The sequence below is a fragment of the Glossina fuscipes genome, unplaced genomic scaffold (genome assembly GCF_014805625.2).
Source record: "Glossina fuscipes isolate IAEA_lab_2018 unplaced genomic scaffold, Yale_Gfus_2 27, whole genome shotgun sequence".
Lineage (NCBI taxonomy): Eukaryota > Metazoa > Arthropoda > Insecta > Diptera > Glossinidae > Glossina > Glossina fuscipes.
In genome coordinates, this window is record NW_023998422.1 from 228,245 (window position 1) to 246,026 (window position 17,782).

At 35.9% G+C, this 17,782-nt stretch overlaps 2 protein-coding genes across 2 annotated transcripts; one reads left to right on the forward strand and one right to left on the reverse strand.

The window, feature by feature from the left end:
- Positions 1-1,130: 1,130 nt before the first annotated feature.
- LOC119635921 lies at positions 1,131-14,237 on the forward strand. Its single transcript, XM_038030960.1, has 5 exons — positions 1,131-1,582; positions 10,572-12,189; positions 12,258-12,836; positions 12,902-13,028; positions 13,091-14,237. The coding sequence occupies exons 1-5, from the start codon at positions 1,553-1,555 to the stop codon at positions 13,476-13,478; spliced, it is 2,742 nt and encodes a 913-aa protein (XP_037886888.1). The 5' UTR covers positions 1,131-1,552; the 3' UTR covers positions 13,479-14,237.
- A 49-nt stretch (positions 14,238-14,286) lies between these two features.
- LOC119635922 (extensin) lies at positions 14,287-16,038 on the reverse strand. The gene has a single exon (XM_038030961.1). The coding sequence runs from the start codon at positions 15,610-15,612 to the stop codon at positions 15,037-15,039; it is 576 nt and encodes a 191-aa protein (XP_037886889.1). The 5' UTR covers positions 15,613-16,038; the 3' UTR covers positions 14,287-15,036.
- Positions 16,039-17,782: the final 1,744 nt, after the last annotated feature.

Sequence of the window (17,782 nt, forward strand, 5' to 3'; positions counted from 1 at the left end):
ACAAAAGCGATAAACACATTAGAGGCGCAGAGAAGAGAAGAGAGCGGGCCTGAAAACCACCTCGACTCGCAGTCATATGAGAGTAATTAAATGACTACCACCAATTATCACCACGCAATTTAGGTGAACAAAAGTGAGAGACAGAGAGAATCATCAAAAATCCTAGAAATATCCTTATGTTATTTGAAAAAAACTTATCCGTGGCTTATATTAGTTGAGCATTAACTACCCAAGCAAACGGTTGCAATAAAAATAAGCATTTAAAAAGAAATATATATATATATATATATGTATATATATATATGTATTCATAAAAAAAAAAAAGGAAAAAAATTTCTGCATAAATTCATATAAATTGTGGAAAAATAAAAATTAATTAATTGTCTCATATGAAATAAAAAATAATAATAAAAACGAATAAATTCAAATAATTTTCAACGGGCGTATAGAAAACTTTTATTGAAAATTATAGAATATACAGGATAGGGACGTATACGTAACACATTTTTGTGTTAAAACCCAACGGTTTTTTTACATAAACACTTAACGACAAAACGCTTTTCTTATTTTTGTAATGCAAATGAATTAAATTCATAAAGAAAGACATCGAAAGACATAAACATATGTATATATAATTTTTTCGTCGGCAAATAAAAATATTATCGATTTGTAACATAAATCGCAAGCTGAGTCGTGTGTTAGCTTCAAAGCATTGGTCGACACCAGTGTAGGCTATGCAAAGTTAGTAAGCACGGACACGATACGAATGCAACCGACACTTTAAAGAAAAAGAAACAAAAAAAAAAAAAAAACGAAGCGTAGCATTATTTGACAAGCGTCATATAACGAGTGCAGTTACGGTTGTAAAGAGGAAAAAGCTACTGTCCTCTATCCAACAAGGACATTACGGCAAGCAATAGTATCGTTTAACCTTCACTTAATACGAGGATTTCAACCTAACAACCCATAAAATCAACTAAAATGTTGCCATGAATTTTGTACGGTGGTTCATCAATATGTTTTTATAACAATCTTTTTGAAAGATTTTTACTTCAAATTTTTAAAAAAAAAATCTCATTGAATATCTTAAATAACAACAAAAAACAGTGCCAAATATTAGCAATTAATTTTCGAATATCAAGGAATTTCGCAATTAGAAAACAAAAAAAAAAAAAACATTAAACTTTTTCAAATACACGTAAGCACAAAGGATCTTGAGCAGGAACAATAGTCTAATTATTGAAACGCACTTTAAGGTGCGTGCGTTTATCAAACGCATTCAAGTCACTAATCTTTGAATAGAACGACTTTAGCTCAAATACACAAGTCTCGCATTATTAGAAACGCTTTAAGCAGCTTTCTAGCAGTTGTCATTCTTGAGAGTAGTTGCCGCAACTATTAACAAAATTCCGCCGTTTATCGCAATATCGTTTGCGAAACTATTTCCTGGCGGTTGTAAGCGTAGCAGATTTAAACCAATGCATTTAGGTTTGAAACGTCAAAGACCAACTAAAAAACATCAAAAAAAGAGATTTTCGTTTAGTAGGAAAAGATGTCTTCATCCCGAGAATATCATCTACAGGTAAGAAGAAAACCATGCTTACAATGCACAGTCCTAATAAAATGTAAAAATGGACGTGAGGCAATAAAATTGTTCGAAATAGTAAACGATAGATGTCGATTCATATATCCGCAAAAATATTTATTAGGTGTTTGCAAAAATTTTGATCAATTTTTTTTACTTGAAAAAGGCAAATTGATACAATGTATGTATTAATCGAAATAGTTCTCATCATTTCTACATTATCTACCATGTCAAAAGAACTTAGATTGATTTGGCGGCGATGTACCCATCGACCTATTTTCACACTTCTTCAACTTTGAGGACCCGCGTGCCAGCCAAGCCATGCTGCACCGATCTGAAAAAGTGTTCATCTGGAGTAATCATGTCAAGCTAATACGCTAGCAGTATGTAAATTCCACAAATGTTCAGAACAAGAATTCATCTTTTAAGGCCTTTAACTTACGCCCAAGAGTTGAAGAATTGAAGAATTGACGGATGGTTTAATTTTCGTATTACAAGAAAATGTTTTCTATATATATATATATATGGTTGTTATATATATATATGTATTTGGTGGATAGTCAAATTCCGAATCAATCTAAATATATTGGTTGCACATAGAAAACATTTTCTTGTAATACGAAAATTAAGCATTATATATATATATATATATATATATATATATTGCCCGTGACGTTTCCTTAGGCACGATGCAAACGCTTTGAAAAAGCGGATGTGGTCCTATCATTCGGTGTTGCTAGTCACACACATTTGACCGTTTTTTTAGCGGCACCCCACAATAACAATTGATCTTTTACAGCCTACAGCTTACGCGCAAAAACCGAAGACAGACCATGACCATCGATTGAAAGAAATGCTTATCATAATTAGTGATCGTTAATGAATAAAATTGATGGGAGACCACACACCGATTCAGTCTTCCTAATATTTCCTAGCATCCGTAATTGTTAAGTTGAAAATTTCTCTTATTCTCATATAATATTTGATCCAGTGTTCAAATGCATTAACTTTCGTCGGTAACATTAATCGTACTATGTTCTTTTAACCTCTTCAAATACGTTTTCAAGTTGGAGATAGTCGCAATCGTGTCGTTATTGGGTTTTGGTTGGGCCTCAAGCACGGTTTTTGATCACATGCTCTTGCCATAGTGCATTTATTTTTCACCATCTTGAGTGGGCGATTACTTCCAGCCGCACTTTGTTGAATAGGAAATTTGCTGCAAATATAATTTATCGGTATTTAAAACTCGAAAGACAAATGTCGCCCACTGTTCAGCAAGATGTAGCTTCTAAAGCCCACAGTAACCGTATTATCTGAAACGACATATTACACGCCACCATATGAAAGTGTCTTCAAATTTATAACTATTTCTAATAAAGGGTAGCTAGAGCCATCAAGAAATTCGATACGTTTTTGATCAGATCAGTGATACCCCCGCTATGCACGTTTAATGTGTTTTTTAGTGTGCATTTATTTCATGTTCACAGAATTGTTTTTTCTTGTTTCAATGTTGATATTTCTGGTTTTTTTTTTAAAAACCTTTAAAAAGTTCCTTCAAAATTAGTTCTGAAACATAATTAAATGTAATTGTTGATGGAATTATTTTAGTTTTATACTTAAGGTAAGGAGAGGAAGAGTAAAATGTGCTCCATATGTTGCGTAAATGAAGTAAAAAAGAAAAATAACTGTTGCCGCGTTTTTCTGTACCCCACTTCCGCTGTCAGCTGGGGTGTGGTGTCAAAAGATTTTTTTTTTTAAGCCTACATTTCATGGGAAATTTGTAATTTTTGTCATAGAAGACACTTAATGTCTTCTTCGAATCGAATGACTCACAGTAAATTTACATTGACACTTACCTCTTGGATTTACGTTAGTGCCCTTGTCATAGTTTCATTTTGTTCAGCGTACATATATATATATATATAGTAGTATCGTAGTAATAGATAGCATCGTAATTTAATTACAAAAGCCGTTCCTTTCATTTATGGTTAAAGGTATTGCTGTATCTGTTGTTAGTCCGAAGTGTTTCCATGTGTTAACCAGGTCAGTTATAAGTGTTCTTGAACTTACGTATCCTTCCAAACATAATTTATAGGATATTGTCTAAAATTCTTATCACAAGTAAGCGCAAAGAAGGAACTTTTTTCCACCAAATAATCCTATCGTTCTTTCATTACTGGAGAGAGCGAACAACTGCGCAGACTCACCACTTAACATTATAGTATATAAGAAGTAGAAAGACAGAACGTAACAATATTGTGATGATTATGAAAAAAAATAAAACTAGTTTATTTCTCTCAAAGGGGTCCATTTCGTCATCATTGGTATTTTATCAATAAAATTATATATGGCTTAGCGCTCCTACGGTTACGGCATGTGGCTATCTATGTAGCACTCTTTTACAAACACGGACGCTTAAGCAAATCGTAAAGTCTTTTAGGTATTTTATAATTTAATTAGAGATTTTTTTAGAGGTTACAGATTTTTCAAAGGTCTTTGCCTTTAGGCGACTGCAGGGTGCGTAGTAAGCTACAGAGATTATTACATATTTAAGTTAAGTTTCATTCGTAATATGAGATTTCGGATGAGTAAGCAAGGCGTGTTTGTCTTGCATTAACTTTGGCTTATCAATGATATTACATAACATTTCATACTTTTGAATGGTTTTTTTAGGCATTTGCCATGTTAAGGTCGGACCAGTTGAAAGCAAAGTTGAAAGTTTTCAATTTTTTTTGCGTTATCTTGAATTCTCTTTCTTAACATTAACAGGCGCAAGCAGACGCCGAATAACGTATAACGAAAATGATATAGAATCTTATGCTTATCAAGTCTGTAACGGTCGCTGCAAAAATACCCTGTTAATTAAGCCGGTGTTACATAGCTGGACTTTCAATAAATTACCATCCGTTGAATAATTTGAGTTGAAATCAATCTTAACTTAGAAAAAAAGGAAGTGAAACTTCACGGCTTTCAGAAGTTAGACCGTGGAATACTGCAGTCTTGAAAAGCATTTCTGCTGTCCACTCGCTAGTTTTCCTGATTTGTCTCTGACTTGACGAAAACTTCCGAGATGGAGAATTTCTCAGTTCAGAAAAATTGATTTGATACATCGACGCTAATCAAAAGATCCTCCTCTTGACTCAAACAAAATTCTATAATTGCAGCCAGTGATACTGTAGCCAAAGGATTGCATAGATTCTTCCATAACTTCAAATAAGAAAACACAAGTCGCTAGCTTAGGTAGCTGGTAACAAGATACCTTCCACGTAGTAGAAATACCTATAGAGGAAACATTCCCGAAACGAAAATTCAATTTTATAGGGATAAAAGTTATTCAGCAACTTCCGATACACAAGAAATATCATACGCACCAGTTGAAAAGTGCAAAAGAACTAATCGTTGTAATGAAAGGTCCCCACAGAAGAAATATAAGGAGCATCACAATTTGAAGTAAAATCGGAATACAATATACTTAACAAGACTAAATACCACAACCACTCTTCCAAGTTAAAATCGCCTTAGAAACAATTACTTTGAAAAAACAATAGACAGCTTATGGTATGTACTGCATCGAAAAATTGCTGTAGAGCAACTGCATAAAAGTAGGAGCCAAAAGGAATATCCACCAAATGAGTTAAATAGGGCGGTGTCCACCACAGCCATACCTGTGCATCCAAGTCTCGACAAGCAGGCAAAATGTGCGGTAAAAACGGCGGCGACCGACCACTTGTCCACTGTCTGAACAAATAAAGTACTCAAGTACAAGTAAATTTAAATACATAGAAATAACGAAGAACAAGTTAGATAAAGTGTCGTTTGGCCCAGCGGTTTAAATAAAATCCCAGACTACATCGATTTCGCAGTGACAAAAAGTATTAGAACAGACCAAGCGTCGTATAGTTCGTTATTTGATCTTATTTCTGAGCAGTCTCCAAGACTTATACAAATAAATTCAATACAACAACTAATGAAAAGCAAGTCACATAAATTCCCAAATCAAAACACAAGCACGAAAAAAAGTTTTAATCCTTCAATCAAAATAGAGCGCCCGACCGAAGATCGCTATGGCCAATGGGCTCGAAACCAACTCGAAAAACGTGAGGTGTTTGCAAACATTCCGCAAATTACGGACACGCCAGCCCAAAACATTGCAATGATCACCGATACGCGAGCAATGACATAGTTTAACACGTCCCCATGGCTCAGCCCGTGATGATTTAGTCCTCATTAATAGCCTCCGAATGCGTAAGAAATCCAAGCGCAACAAAATAATAACAAATGCTTTCGTAGTGAGAGAAAAGAGAATCTTGGCAACAAGAAATTTGGATTCAGGCAATTTTATCGCCTTTTATGGGAAGTATTTGTAAATGTTCAGCACTTTTTATCGATATATCTTAAGCATTTAACAAACTGCGGCTTCAAGACTCTGCATATATTTGGCTTACGTATCTACCGCCGGAGAGATCTCAACTTGAGTAATTTTAGGATCAATTGTCTATATTTTCTACACAGGAGATATGCCAACGCTCTGCCTTACGTACGTGTAGGCACATCACGGCGCGAAGGCAAATTCAAAACCATATTACCATCCTAGAGCTTTAATGCTGTAAAATGCGTGCATGTTAGCTTTAAACCTAAAGGTCGAACGCACGCTAGCATAAAGTCACCATATGAGAGCAAATATATTGCCAAAAAAATTCAAAACGGACGAATCATATTGGCTGTTGAACTCAAATTCGACTACAAAGTCTTGCGTTCGCGGTTTCAAATCTCAATGCGGTAGAGTTCACGGTGGTCGTCGTTATAGTGACTGCTCGATTAGTAACAGCACAACACTTACCGATTGTGTACACAATCACTAGGCAGCGGCCCCTTCCGTGTCTCTTTCGTCACTTCTTGCCTGTCGTGCCTGGCTTACATGAATAGTGGACTTCCCCTAAGTGATTGGTCATACAATTAAAAAAAAGTCGAAGGCTTGATATATATAATAAAGCACATTTATATAATGTTCTTATTAAACCTGCGTGGTCCTACGAAGTTCAATTACAGGGAGCAGCTTGTTCCTTCAACAAGTTGCAAAGAAGTAAGTCAAGTATTAATAATTGACTATATTCAATAATAATATTGAGTATAATCAAATAGGGTCCTTGGTACATAACTAATTCAAATATTCACAGGCTTTTAAATATTTCGGTCCTAACTGATCGGATAAGGAAGGTGCTGTCAGATATGTTACTGAAGCCCTAAGCCATTTCTTCCTAATGCCAAGTATTTAAAGAGTAGTAAAGAAAAAAGCAAGTAAGAAAATTATATTGGGTCGTGACCGAATCTTTTATATCCTTCCCGTGATCCTAAAACAAGAGGGCAAGGAGTACGTTTCCATCTCTGCAATATTCGTTGAACGTGGGTGATTTTTTCTATTTTCAGAGTGAAAGTGAAAATTTATACGATGTTTGTACTTTAAGAGTTCAAAATTTCGTAGAAATCTTGCTGAATTTATATATATACAGTCAGGTCTTCTCTCTTACAAGTCACCACTAAATTTTCAAATGCGTGACTGCAAAATTCTTATGATCCGTCTGTTTGCCTGCGTAATGCCTGTTGTAAGCATTCTTCTGGATGCAAAAACGAAGCTAACGGCTTCAAACTTTAGACGCTCTTGCATGCAGTTTGATATTGAAAATCGGTAAAAGGACATACCTATACTCCTACGTGAAGTGAGAACGCCTCTCTTTTTCAAAAGGAATCTTGCTCATTACTCATAAACTATAACAGATAAAATTACAAAAATTTACAAGTTTACGAGTGGACGATGTTCTGGTATCTCTACAAAAACAGAAAAAATTGATACCGCGTACCCAATATTAAATCAAAATTTAATTTTTTTTTTTTTTTTTTTTTTATTTCTTTATGACGCGCAGAGAGAACCTACAAGTTCCGAATGCATGTAAGCATGTTCGTTCGTTCATCTGTTCACTTGTCCGTCTGCCCAACTATGTAGTATCCGTGGTAAAGACCCTCTCATTCGCAAAAATGCGCATATCGCCTACAAATTTGCAAAAAAATTTGAAAAAAATTCAAACCAATCAAAACATTCGCCATTAACACGCCCTCACGCCTATATTACAAAAATTGTGAACTATGTAAATATCTCCGCCTTTTCGCCTGTCTACCTCTTCGTCTGCCTAACTATGTACTATTTTTGGTAAACACTTTACCGTTAGCAAAAGAATTTTGAAAGTGACTTCAACTTTTCCGAGGACACGCTTATATCGTCTGCACGCGTCTGTGACATAAACACTTTTTTTGAACAAAAAAAAATCAGCCGCGCCCACTTCATTTTATAGACCATGAAAATTTAGTTCTTCCACTTTTTTGTCTTTTTTACGGTAACGATGCTGCGTATGAGAGACGACCGAATATAATTTTCTTACTTATGTATATTCTTCTTATTTTTTGCATATGTGACGTATACAGACCTAATATTGAATAAATAAATCGCACTGTTAAAATGAATTCTGTTTCCTTTTTTTCTTTGTGTATTTGTATTTCGCAATGTAACAGCAATAACAGCAACACTATCCTTTAACTACATATGTTCTTTCGTTCGGTAAAATATTTTGTGCTTATATATATATATGGCAGCATGAAAGATATTAATATACTCACAATTTTCGCAAATTATCTACGGTTTAAAGATACGTTGAACCATTGAATTCCACTAGAATCGCAAGTTTTTTAAAAATAATTCTTATTCTTATGTTTTTCTTTCTTATAAGAAAAGCAACCGATCGAAGTCAGAGCTAAGCACGAACGTGCATTGACGAAAAGCTTATCCACAACCAATTTCATTCTTTATGACCTCCGGATCTAGTTATCGAAATTAATATATCACTACAAGGTTGCAAAAGTAACAAATTTTTCAATCTTCATGCGGACGGCCATTTGGTACCCGCGTCCGCTTTTCCCATTTATGTATTTTCACAATTAGCTCGCTCTGGTGGGGATTGTACTTGTAGCAAGATGTTTACACAATGTGTTAAGGGCAAGTTGTCGACGTTTCAGTGGGTGGCAGGTAAACGTATGTGACACTTTGCGTTCCGAGATAATGATTAGCCTTATTGACATCCAAATATACTAATGATGAGCCATCGCCAAAGGCGTTCAAACAAATCACTCACTGGGCAAATGTACCACACCTGCCTCCTACATTGTCCTGCTATTATAACTAGTGGGCAAACACATTAAAAACCTAACAAATCCCAGGGCAGTTAACTCAATTCTACGTAATGACAGAAGTAAGGTGACATCATTTACAACTTTATTAACCCATTCGCTAGCAGGATCACTTGAAAAAACATTCACCACAGCTCTGTTTTTCTAACCCGTGCAAATATGCCGGGCTGCGCTAAGAAGCAGCTGTTGGCGGTCTGCAGCGACGGTGGATTTGCTTACACAATCGAAGGCTTTTTATCAGTCAATCAAATTGCTATTAGTTTGCATCCCCTAAAGAAATTATGAAATAAAAAAGTGAATTTTTTTCTTTATTTAAGCGTTACAACAAATACTTATTATGTCAATAATCACAACCATCTTATGCGTGCAGATGATTTTTGTCTATTTATTTTATTTCAATATAAGGAATGATTTTGAAACATGCGATAATCGAATAAAAAAAGAAGAAAGTTAAATTCGGTCGGAGCCGAATCTTTTATACCCATCACCGTTGTCGTAAAAAAGGCAAAAAAAGTAAGAGAACAAAATATTCATGCTCTTTAATATAGAGTGGGCGCGCTTGATTTTTCAAAATAAAAGACTTTGTGGTATAGGAATGGGGATGTTGTAGGCGTGTACTTTGAAAAGTTTAGGTCAATTCCCCATTCTTTTGCAAATTTGTAAGTGATGTCTTCATTTTCGCTAACGGGTGTATGTTTATCAAAAATACGGTAAAGTTGCGCAAACAGGCAGGCGGACAGACGAGTAAGCGGACATGTTTAGGCGCATTCCGGATTTAAAACTGGCCAAGAATTTATATACTTTATAGGATTTTTGAAGCTTGTTTCTGCGCGTTATAAAGGCAATGAAAAAACAATTGAATTATGATGCACTATAATGTTGAGTAGGCGTGGTCAATGTTTTCCATTTTTGTATATAAAAACTTTCAAATGTTTGTACATTTATTTGCTATAGTTTCTTTTGAAAAACAGAGGTTTTCTCAGTTTACAAGGTGATGCCGGCGTGTCGTTCGACCGATTTGCCCCATTTTCAATACCAGTGTGCTCGCGAGAATTTCCAAAATATTAAGTCGACAGCTTCATCTTTGCGACAAGGAGAATATCTACGAGAGGCATTGCACAGACGGACAGAGGGACGTGATTAAATCAATTTAGAATTTTATGCTGACCAAGAATATATATGCTTTGTGGTGTCTCTGATGTTTCCTTCCTTCCTGTTCCAAATGTTTTGAAAAACGAATATATCCGTCATCCTTCGATGATGGGTTTAGAAGCAGATAACGAAATCGCATGGCTGCGAGACAGCCACCAATAGACAATAAAAAAAAAAATAAATAAATTGACGTCAATTAAATAAAATAATTGTATAAACATGCACTTGTCGAATTTCTTTTCTGTCATCCGTTTAAAAACTTCTTGATAGCTTTTGCTATAGTAATTCCTTATTTGATGTAATAATTCAACTGCAACGTTGTTTACGCTGATTCTGTCTTACTTTTATTGTCTTTTTGTTTATTGTTTGTAGGCTATTGTGCAAATTACAAACTGTACCCCATTCAAAGAATGTTTATGTTTTCTGTTTTCAAAGTCAAGAAGGAACATAACCTTGAAATAAGTTGATTGTAGAAATTTTCCTGGCGTCTTTACGAGCAAGTGAAAAAAAAATTTTAGAATAGTAAAAAACATTTTTTGAACACAATATGTTTTCACAAGAAATTAAATTCGATCTTAAATTTTCATTTTGTTTTTAGGATTCACGGGGATCGGTGTACTGCGCGAGTGAACCGGACCCAATTGGTCGAATCCAGTACCAGCCGGGAGGGTTCATTCGCTCCTACAACAGTATTGATCAGCAATCTGCTAATAGCAGAAGCTATTCCCGTGAAAGTGAAGGCAATTCCACCGAGATCATTGAGGTCATTTGTGAAGCGCATTTTAACGCTGAACAAAACGATATTGGCGAATTGCCCATTGTCGCCTGTTCTCAACCACCAGCACCCTCTATACTTACGGAATGTCAACAATCTAGTGGCTCGCTGTTCTCAATTGTCTCGGCACCGCCGGTTCCATTGGCTGAATTGGATGTTAAACAAGTTGATAACTTGGGCGCTGGTTTGCAATCGGGTATTGGCATGGCCTTGCAAATGGGCGGTAGCGCCCAGAATCCTTTCATTAGCACCCACTCAGCGGTGTCAATCGAAGTACCGGCATCTGCACCTGGCTCCGCGACATCAACTATACCACGACGCCCTTCTACTCTCCCCATCGAAGCACCTTACGGACCGGCAGCACCGTCAACTGGACGCACATTGCACGCCAGCCTTTTGGAGCACCAGATCTCGGAAATCGAAGAGGACGATAATGAAAACTTATTAACCGTATCCAGCATTACAGCTCGTCCATTAATTGCCAAATCACATGAATTGCGTTCAAGTCGGAATTTAAACTGCTTAGAGAGCAACAAACGCGGTAAATGTGGACGCAAACTATCGGCTGGGGTTAGGCATGGTTTAACCTCTCAGGCTGCGAAGCACTCCGGAGTAACTGCTCCTTCTTCACGTTCCTCTGTGAGCACAGATCCACCGGACGGTGGATACGGTTGGTTTATTGTGTTTGGAGCATTTTCAGTCCAATTTTGGGTAGCTGGCTTAGTCAAATCATATGGGGTCTTATTTGTCGAAATTATGGAAACTTTCCCTAGTTCAACAGCGACTGTAGCTTCTTGGATACCAGCTATATTATCGGCTCTTTGCCTAGCTTTGGCACCTGTTTCTAGTGCGTTATGTCAACGCTTTTCGTGTCGAACGGTCGTCTTCGTTGGTGGTCTATTTTGCGCACTAGGCATGACGCTTAGCTATTTCGCTACCAGTCTTGTGCATCTACTCTTCACTTTTGGTATATTAACGGGAATTGGTGGCGGTCTTTCCACCACTCCCGGCATTGTTATAGTTTCGAAATATTTCGATAAACACCGAGCTTTAGCAAATGGCATTTGTGTCTCAGGCACCGCAGCTGGAAGCTTTATGTTACCAGTTTTAATTAAACATTTGGCAGAAAATTTTGGATTCCATGGCACTATACTCATTTTAGGTTTTTGCATGTTGGATGTGTGCTTATCTGCGCTACTGTACAGGCCAGTAGAATCTCAGAATCAAGACGAAGAAAAAACTATAGCGGAGGAAGACGAAGAGGATGATAATGAGGCAAATAAACCATTGGATGATATCAATCCTAGCAATATTGATATGCTAACGAATTCCACCTATTTAGATACTTGCGACGATGGTTTAAATACCAAATTTATAGAACATCTCTTCATGGAGGAATCTAAAAATCGTTTAAACGAATATTATAATTTAAAGAATAGTGGTAAGTTGGAAAGTGTAAGCGAAATTATTTTTTATTAATTATTATTTATTAATATATTGTACTTGCAGCTACTGAAAAATCTGTTCCTAGTTGTGCTCAAGACAGCGACGACGAAATTAAGGACACTATAGGAGAGACTACATTTATTAAACCCATTAAAAAGGTGCGCAGCTCCGGCATAATGCATTCGGTAGAGGATCTGAGCACTAACTCAACTTGGGTTTACCGCAAGAACTCCGGTACAGATTCAAATAGAGGTTCCCGTCGTAAACGTAACGTTTTCGCCAATGATGAAATTATCTCGAAGATTCAAGCGCATTTGGAAAAACCCTTGTCTCCACCCACTGTGGTTATCAAGGGTCTTAGTAAAAGTATGGATATACCTACACCAGTTACTAACACGAGTGAATTGAAGCAATCAGAAGGGGAGCAAAAAGAGAGCATGTTGCGAATAAATGCCATAGAAGAGGAAGAAGAAGATGACATTGACGAGCAACCAATGACGTGTTATGAACGAGTGGAAATTTATTTGGACATAAGCTTGTTAAAAGATCCTACTTTTATACTAATGTGCTTATCAGTTACGTTGATGTCGGTGGGCTGCCCATATATGTTGTATTATTTACCAGCCCATGTTATATCAATTGGTAAATTCTATCATTGTTTAATCCAGACCAGAGCTATTTACACCATAAGCGGTGTTCTATTCCAGGTTATAATAAAAGTGAAGCCGGTTATTTAGTTACAATAAGTGCAGTTTTGGATTTAGTTGGCCGTTTAGGTTTGGGTTGGCTTTCCGATTTGCAACTATTCGATCGCCGAAAGACCTACATAGTCTGGTAAGCGAATATAAGCTTAACATGAAAAAAAAAAAAATAATTTTTTTAATTTCGGGGTTTAGCATATTGGGCGCCGGTTTGGCTGTGCTCACTATACCCTCCGAAGACACTATTTATTTAGTAGGTCTATCAGCTGCTATTTATGGTTTTTGCTTAGGTAGCTGGTACGTTTTGATGCCTGTTTTGCTGGCGGACATTTTTGGCACAGATCGCATTAGTTCAAGTTACGGCCTGGTACGTATGTTCCAGAGTGTAGGTGCCATTTCAGTGCCACCTCTGGCCGGTTTCCTACGTGACCTCTCCGGTAAGTATTCCATCGTATTCTACTGTATGGGTTCTTGTATGGTGCTTGGTACAGTACCATTACTGGTGTGGGCACTATTAGAATATCGTGAGCGTCAATTTTATAAAAATCGTGGTGACAGTGACGATACCTCATCAGTATCCTAGGCGATATAAACTAATAAATAAATAGCTTATCCTAGTTGAAACTCATCATAGTTTCAATAGCTTACGTAAATTTAATCAATTAATTTGCTCGAATTTTTCAATTAGGTGTTCCTTAGAAAGTTGGATAAAATGAAATAGATGATATAAGTGAAGTAAAAAAAATTGAAAAATCTTTTGCCTTTTTGATTTCAAAAGAGGTCTTCAAATTAAATTGATATTAAATAAAACGCAGTAATTCATTATTCTAAAGCTTGTCATTTTTAATTATTTATTTTTATTTTTTATTTTTTTTTGTTATTGGTTAAGTTCATTATACCCTTTTATCTTCTTTTACTTTCTTTTTGTGTTCTCTTAATCATTTTTTGTACATAAGTTAGTGAACAATCTTACAAAGCAAAGAAATAATCACACACAAAAGCACTGAAGATGCGCAAAAGAACTGAGTTAAAAAAAAAAAAAGCTTTACAACTACTACAACAAATTTAAATAATCAATCACAAGAATAATGCATCCGAATGAAGAAATCGTTCTTACATGTTTTTTAACCTAATAAATATAATCATCATATTAACGCCCATATTATAATCAAATCATGTATGAAAAATTTCAAATTACAGCAGAATGCATTTTTAGAGAATGCTTTAAGGTATGTCGGAATTGTAATTGTTTTTACTAATTAAGGATAACAAAATTCACTAAATATTACATTATATATGTATATAAGTACCTACATGCATACATATACATATTCATAAATACATATGTAGAAGTCATTACAATATTAAAAAATGATTAACAACCAAACTGAAATAAACATTAATAATGATAAAAATAAAAAATAAAAAAAAAATAAAATTGTATTATTTAAAACGAATCTTAAGTTCATTTTTCTCACGACGATTAGGAGGCTAATCATGTAAGCAGGCAATAGGCTGCAGCAAGCAAAGTTTGCTGCAACTGCAAGCGCCAAATCCGCGCCAAAGTTACTGTCGCTGAGAACAAACTTGGATTAGTATTGAGTATAAATCACGAAAATTTTCTTTACAATCGCTTTGGTACAAAAAAGGACTGGAAAAGAAAAATTAAAGTATACCTGAACATATACTTCCTTCCTTTCCTGCAGCTGCTAGAAATTGAATTATTTTTTATTTTTATATTAAAGTGTGATTGAAATTAAAACACGGGCACATTGATATATTTAGCAAAATTTCCGTGTTATAGGTCGGAATTCAAATCTTAAAAAAAAAGAAGATAACTATGGCTTCAGATGAAGACAATTCGAAAGTGTGAGGTTTCCGCAACAAGGTAAGGTTGTCGCTTGGGGAGTTCATCGCAGAAAGGAAAAAACCTTTGATTTCGTTTCAAAATAGGACACAATTTATTTCGTGAGATTTCATTAAAACACTATTTTATTGATGCACAATATAACAAAAGAACTTAATAACAAGATCACTTTACGAACACTTGATAAGGAGTAAATTAGCGAATTTATCTAATTAGGAGTTTAAATTAATTAAGTAAAACTTATTTGCATGATATTAATTAATTAGTCACGATTTTAGAATTTTTCAGCTGGCGGACCGTATTCGGCGGCGGGAGCTGATGGTGGGCCGTATTGTTGCGCGGGCGTCTGACGTTGCTTATATTTGATGAAATAAACTTCCGGTTTGCTGGGTTCAGTTGGCTGTGGTGTTGGCAAAACTAAAGGTTGTTGTTCTTCCGGCTTCTTCACTAAAACATAGACTAATGTCTTGTGCTCATCCTGCACGGGCGGTGGCACGACTTGACGGTAAGGGGCAGGTGGACTTGGTGCCTTTATAAATATAATCTTATAATGTTTTTTTGGCACTGCAGTTTGCAGTGGCGCAGCTAATTGATAAACTTCATGGTCTTCGGGCGGTACGTGAACGTATACGTTTTTAGTAACTATTGCTTCGGCGCCAGGAGGTCCATAAAATGGCGCCGGAGTTCCATAAATAGGCAATGGTGGAGATGGATGTGCCGCTGAATTTGCACTGGGAGGCAAGTATTCCTTCTGCGGTGCTGGTAGCGGTGGTCCGTATTGAGGTTTTGGCGGTTCCGGTCTTGCTGCTGACAAAGTCAGAAAACAGACAAACACTACAAAGCGTTTCATCGTCTAAAACAATAAGTCGTAGCAATCGTTAGCAATCTTAACACTTTAACGTTCGGCACTAATTTAACGTGTGCACCCGGGTCACTGACAGTTTTTATATCGCAACGGAAGTAAACGACTACTAAGTTACTGTCATTTATATAAGTTATATGCGCCGCAATTTGATTGAACTTCTCTTTTCATTTTCATTACACTTGCATGGAAATCAATTTTCGATTTTTTGTTTCATTTTTGCATAATTTTTTTTTAAAATCACACAAACACCAACTGTGCTCATATGTGGTTACTTACGATTACGAATAAGACGTGTTATACATTTTAATTGAACACAAACAATTAAGTAGCCACAATCTTTTTAGATGGAATACAAACATTACCAGGCTATCACAATTCCCGACATTTTCATTTTTGCGAGTACACTGTTGCCAAAAATGTATCCGATTTGTGTTTATATTATATTACAACACAGTAACCATTTTTATATAGGCATTTATTTTTATTTTCATATTTAACTTACAGCGAAATTCTTACACATAATCAACATATATCTCTGGGTTGGCCAACTTTTGTGACGGATTTGCGGACTACGTTTGTCTTAAAGACTTGCGGTGGTCTTTTGGTATTTGTCAATACTAGTTTTAACCTATTGCTTTTATGCACCGCTGGATGAGGAAGTGTCTCCGTCCTTCCGCTTGCTCGCCTATGTAAGGTTTTTGGTAAACACTGTCCTGTTTTAACGAAAATATCTTCAAATTAAGGAAAACGTTGGAAATTTTTGCGCTAGTATGGAAAATGGGCACTTGTAGTGTACAATATAAACCGAGAATGGCTCCAAAAGAAAAAAAAAAATGTATACTTGTAAATGTACTGTACAAAAATAAATAATGTTATTACTCATGTCATAGCACTCTTTACATATGTATGTACGTATGTATTTAAACGTTATTACCATTTTGTGTTTCAATTACCAATTATTTCTTATATCCTTTATGATCGTAATAAAAGTGTGTGAGAGTTTGGGAAACTCTGCTTCAAATTAGTTCAATATTCACTACACCGAAAATTGTATTGACGAATGACTCTTATCAAAGTTCGTCTAAGGCCGGGGTCGGCAACCTATGACCCGTAGGTTACGATAGCCCATTTGTTAATTTCAAGTAACCCATCTTAGTTCCAAAAATAAAGTATAATGTATAAGGGCAACAAACATTTTGAGAATAAAAAAAGTTGAAAGTAAATATTAAGGAAAACATTTTAGTTCGATTGCCATGGATCTTAATTCTCGGAATAAAGCCCGAAGAAAGAGAAGAAAATGTTTTCAATTTGCAGTACTTTCAATACCAAAAAATTGACAAAAAGATTTGGAAAAGACAGAAGATAATCATATTCTCGTGGTATCAATATGCTGGGTATCACATCCTGCGAAGTTTTTGGCCACATTCAGTTCAACTTATAAATGTGAGCAAATATATTTATTAATGAAGTTTTCATTAAGCAAGAACAGAAACAGATTTCTAGAGAGTTGAACAATCCCTAGAAACCAGGAGCCTCAATTGCAGCTGGAAAAATCAGTTATATTTATTGTGTATGGCCCCCAGATATATATATATTGTATAAACCCACTCTGGGGAATATTGACGCCTATCGTTACCTCTTTAATTATTCGCTTTAGAAATGATGGCAACCACAGCCACCACGATACTCCCAGAAGAGTCGTACCCAGCAGCCAGGACTAGCCATCACAACTACCAGGTCCCATTCCCAGGAAATTCCTCGACAGTAGAGATAGACAGCAAATGGGCTCCTCCTTCCCGTGGAGCTTCAATTTAGTTTATGAAGCCCTTAGCCTTACTTTAGGCGACATAGTCATTGCAAGAATAGGAACAAGTTAACTATCGAAAATGCAGGTACTTGAAACCAGACTTGACTAAATTGACGTCACAAGTTCAACATCCGAGTAAGCCAATGATATCGAAGAGAACGTTTGTAAATAAAGTTCATTCAACTATGTTTGCAATGATTTACTTAATAAAATATATCTTGATCCAAACGTCTCTTTAACACTTTGACTTTTCTCTTTTGGTTGATATTGATCCGCGGTGAAAAGAGGTTGCCGACCTCTGGTCTATGGTATGTATAAAAGCAATAAACACTATTTAGATATACTCAC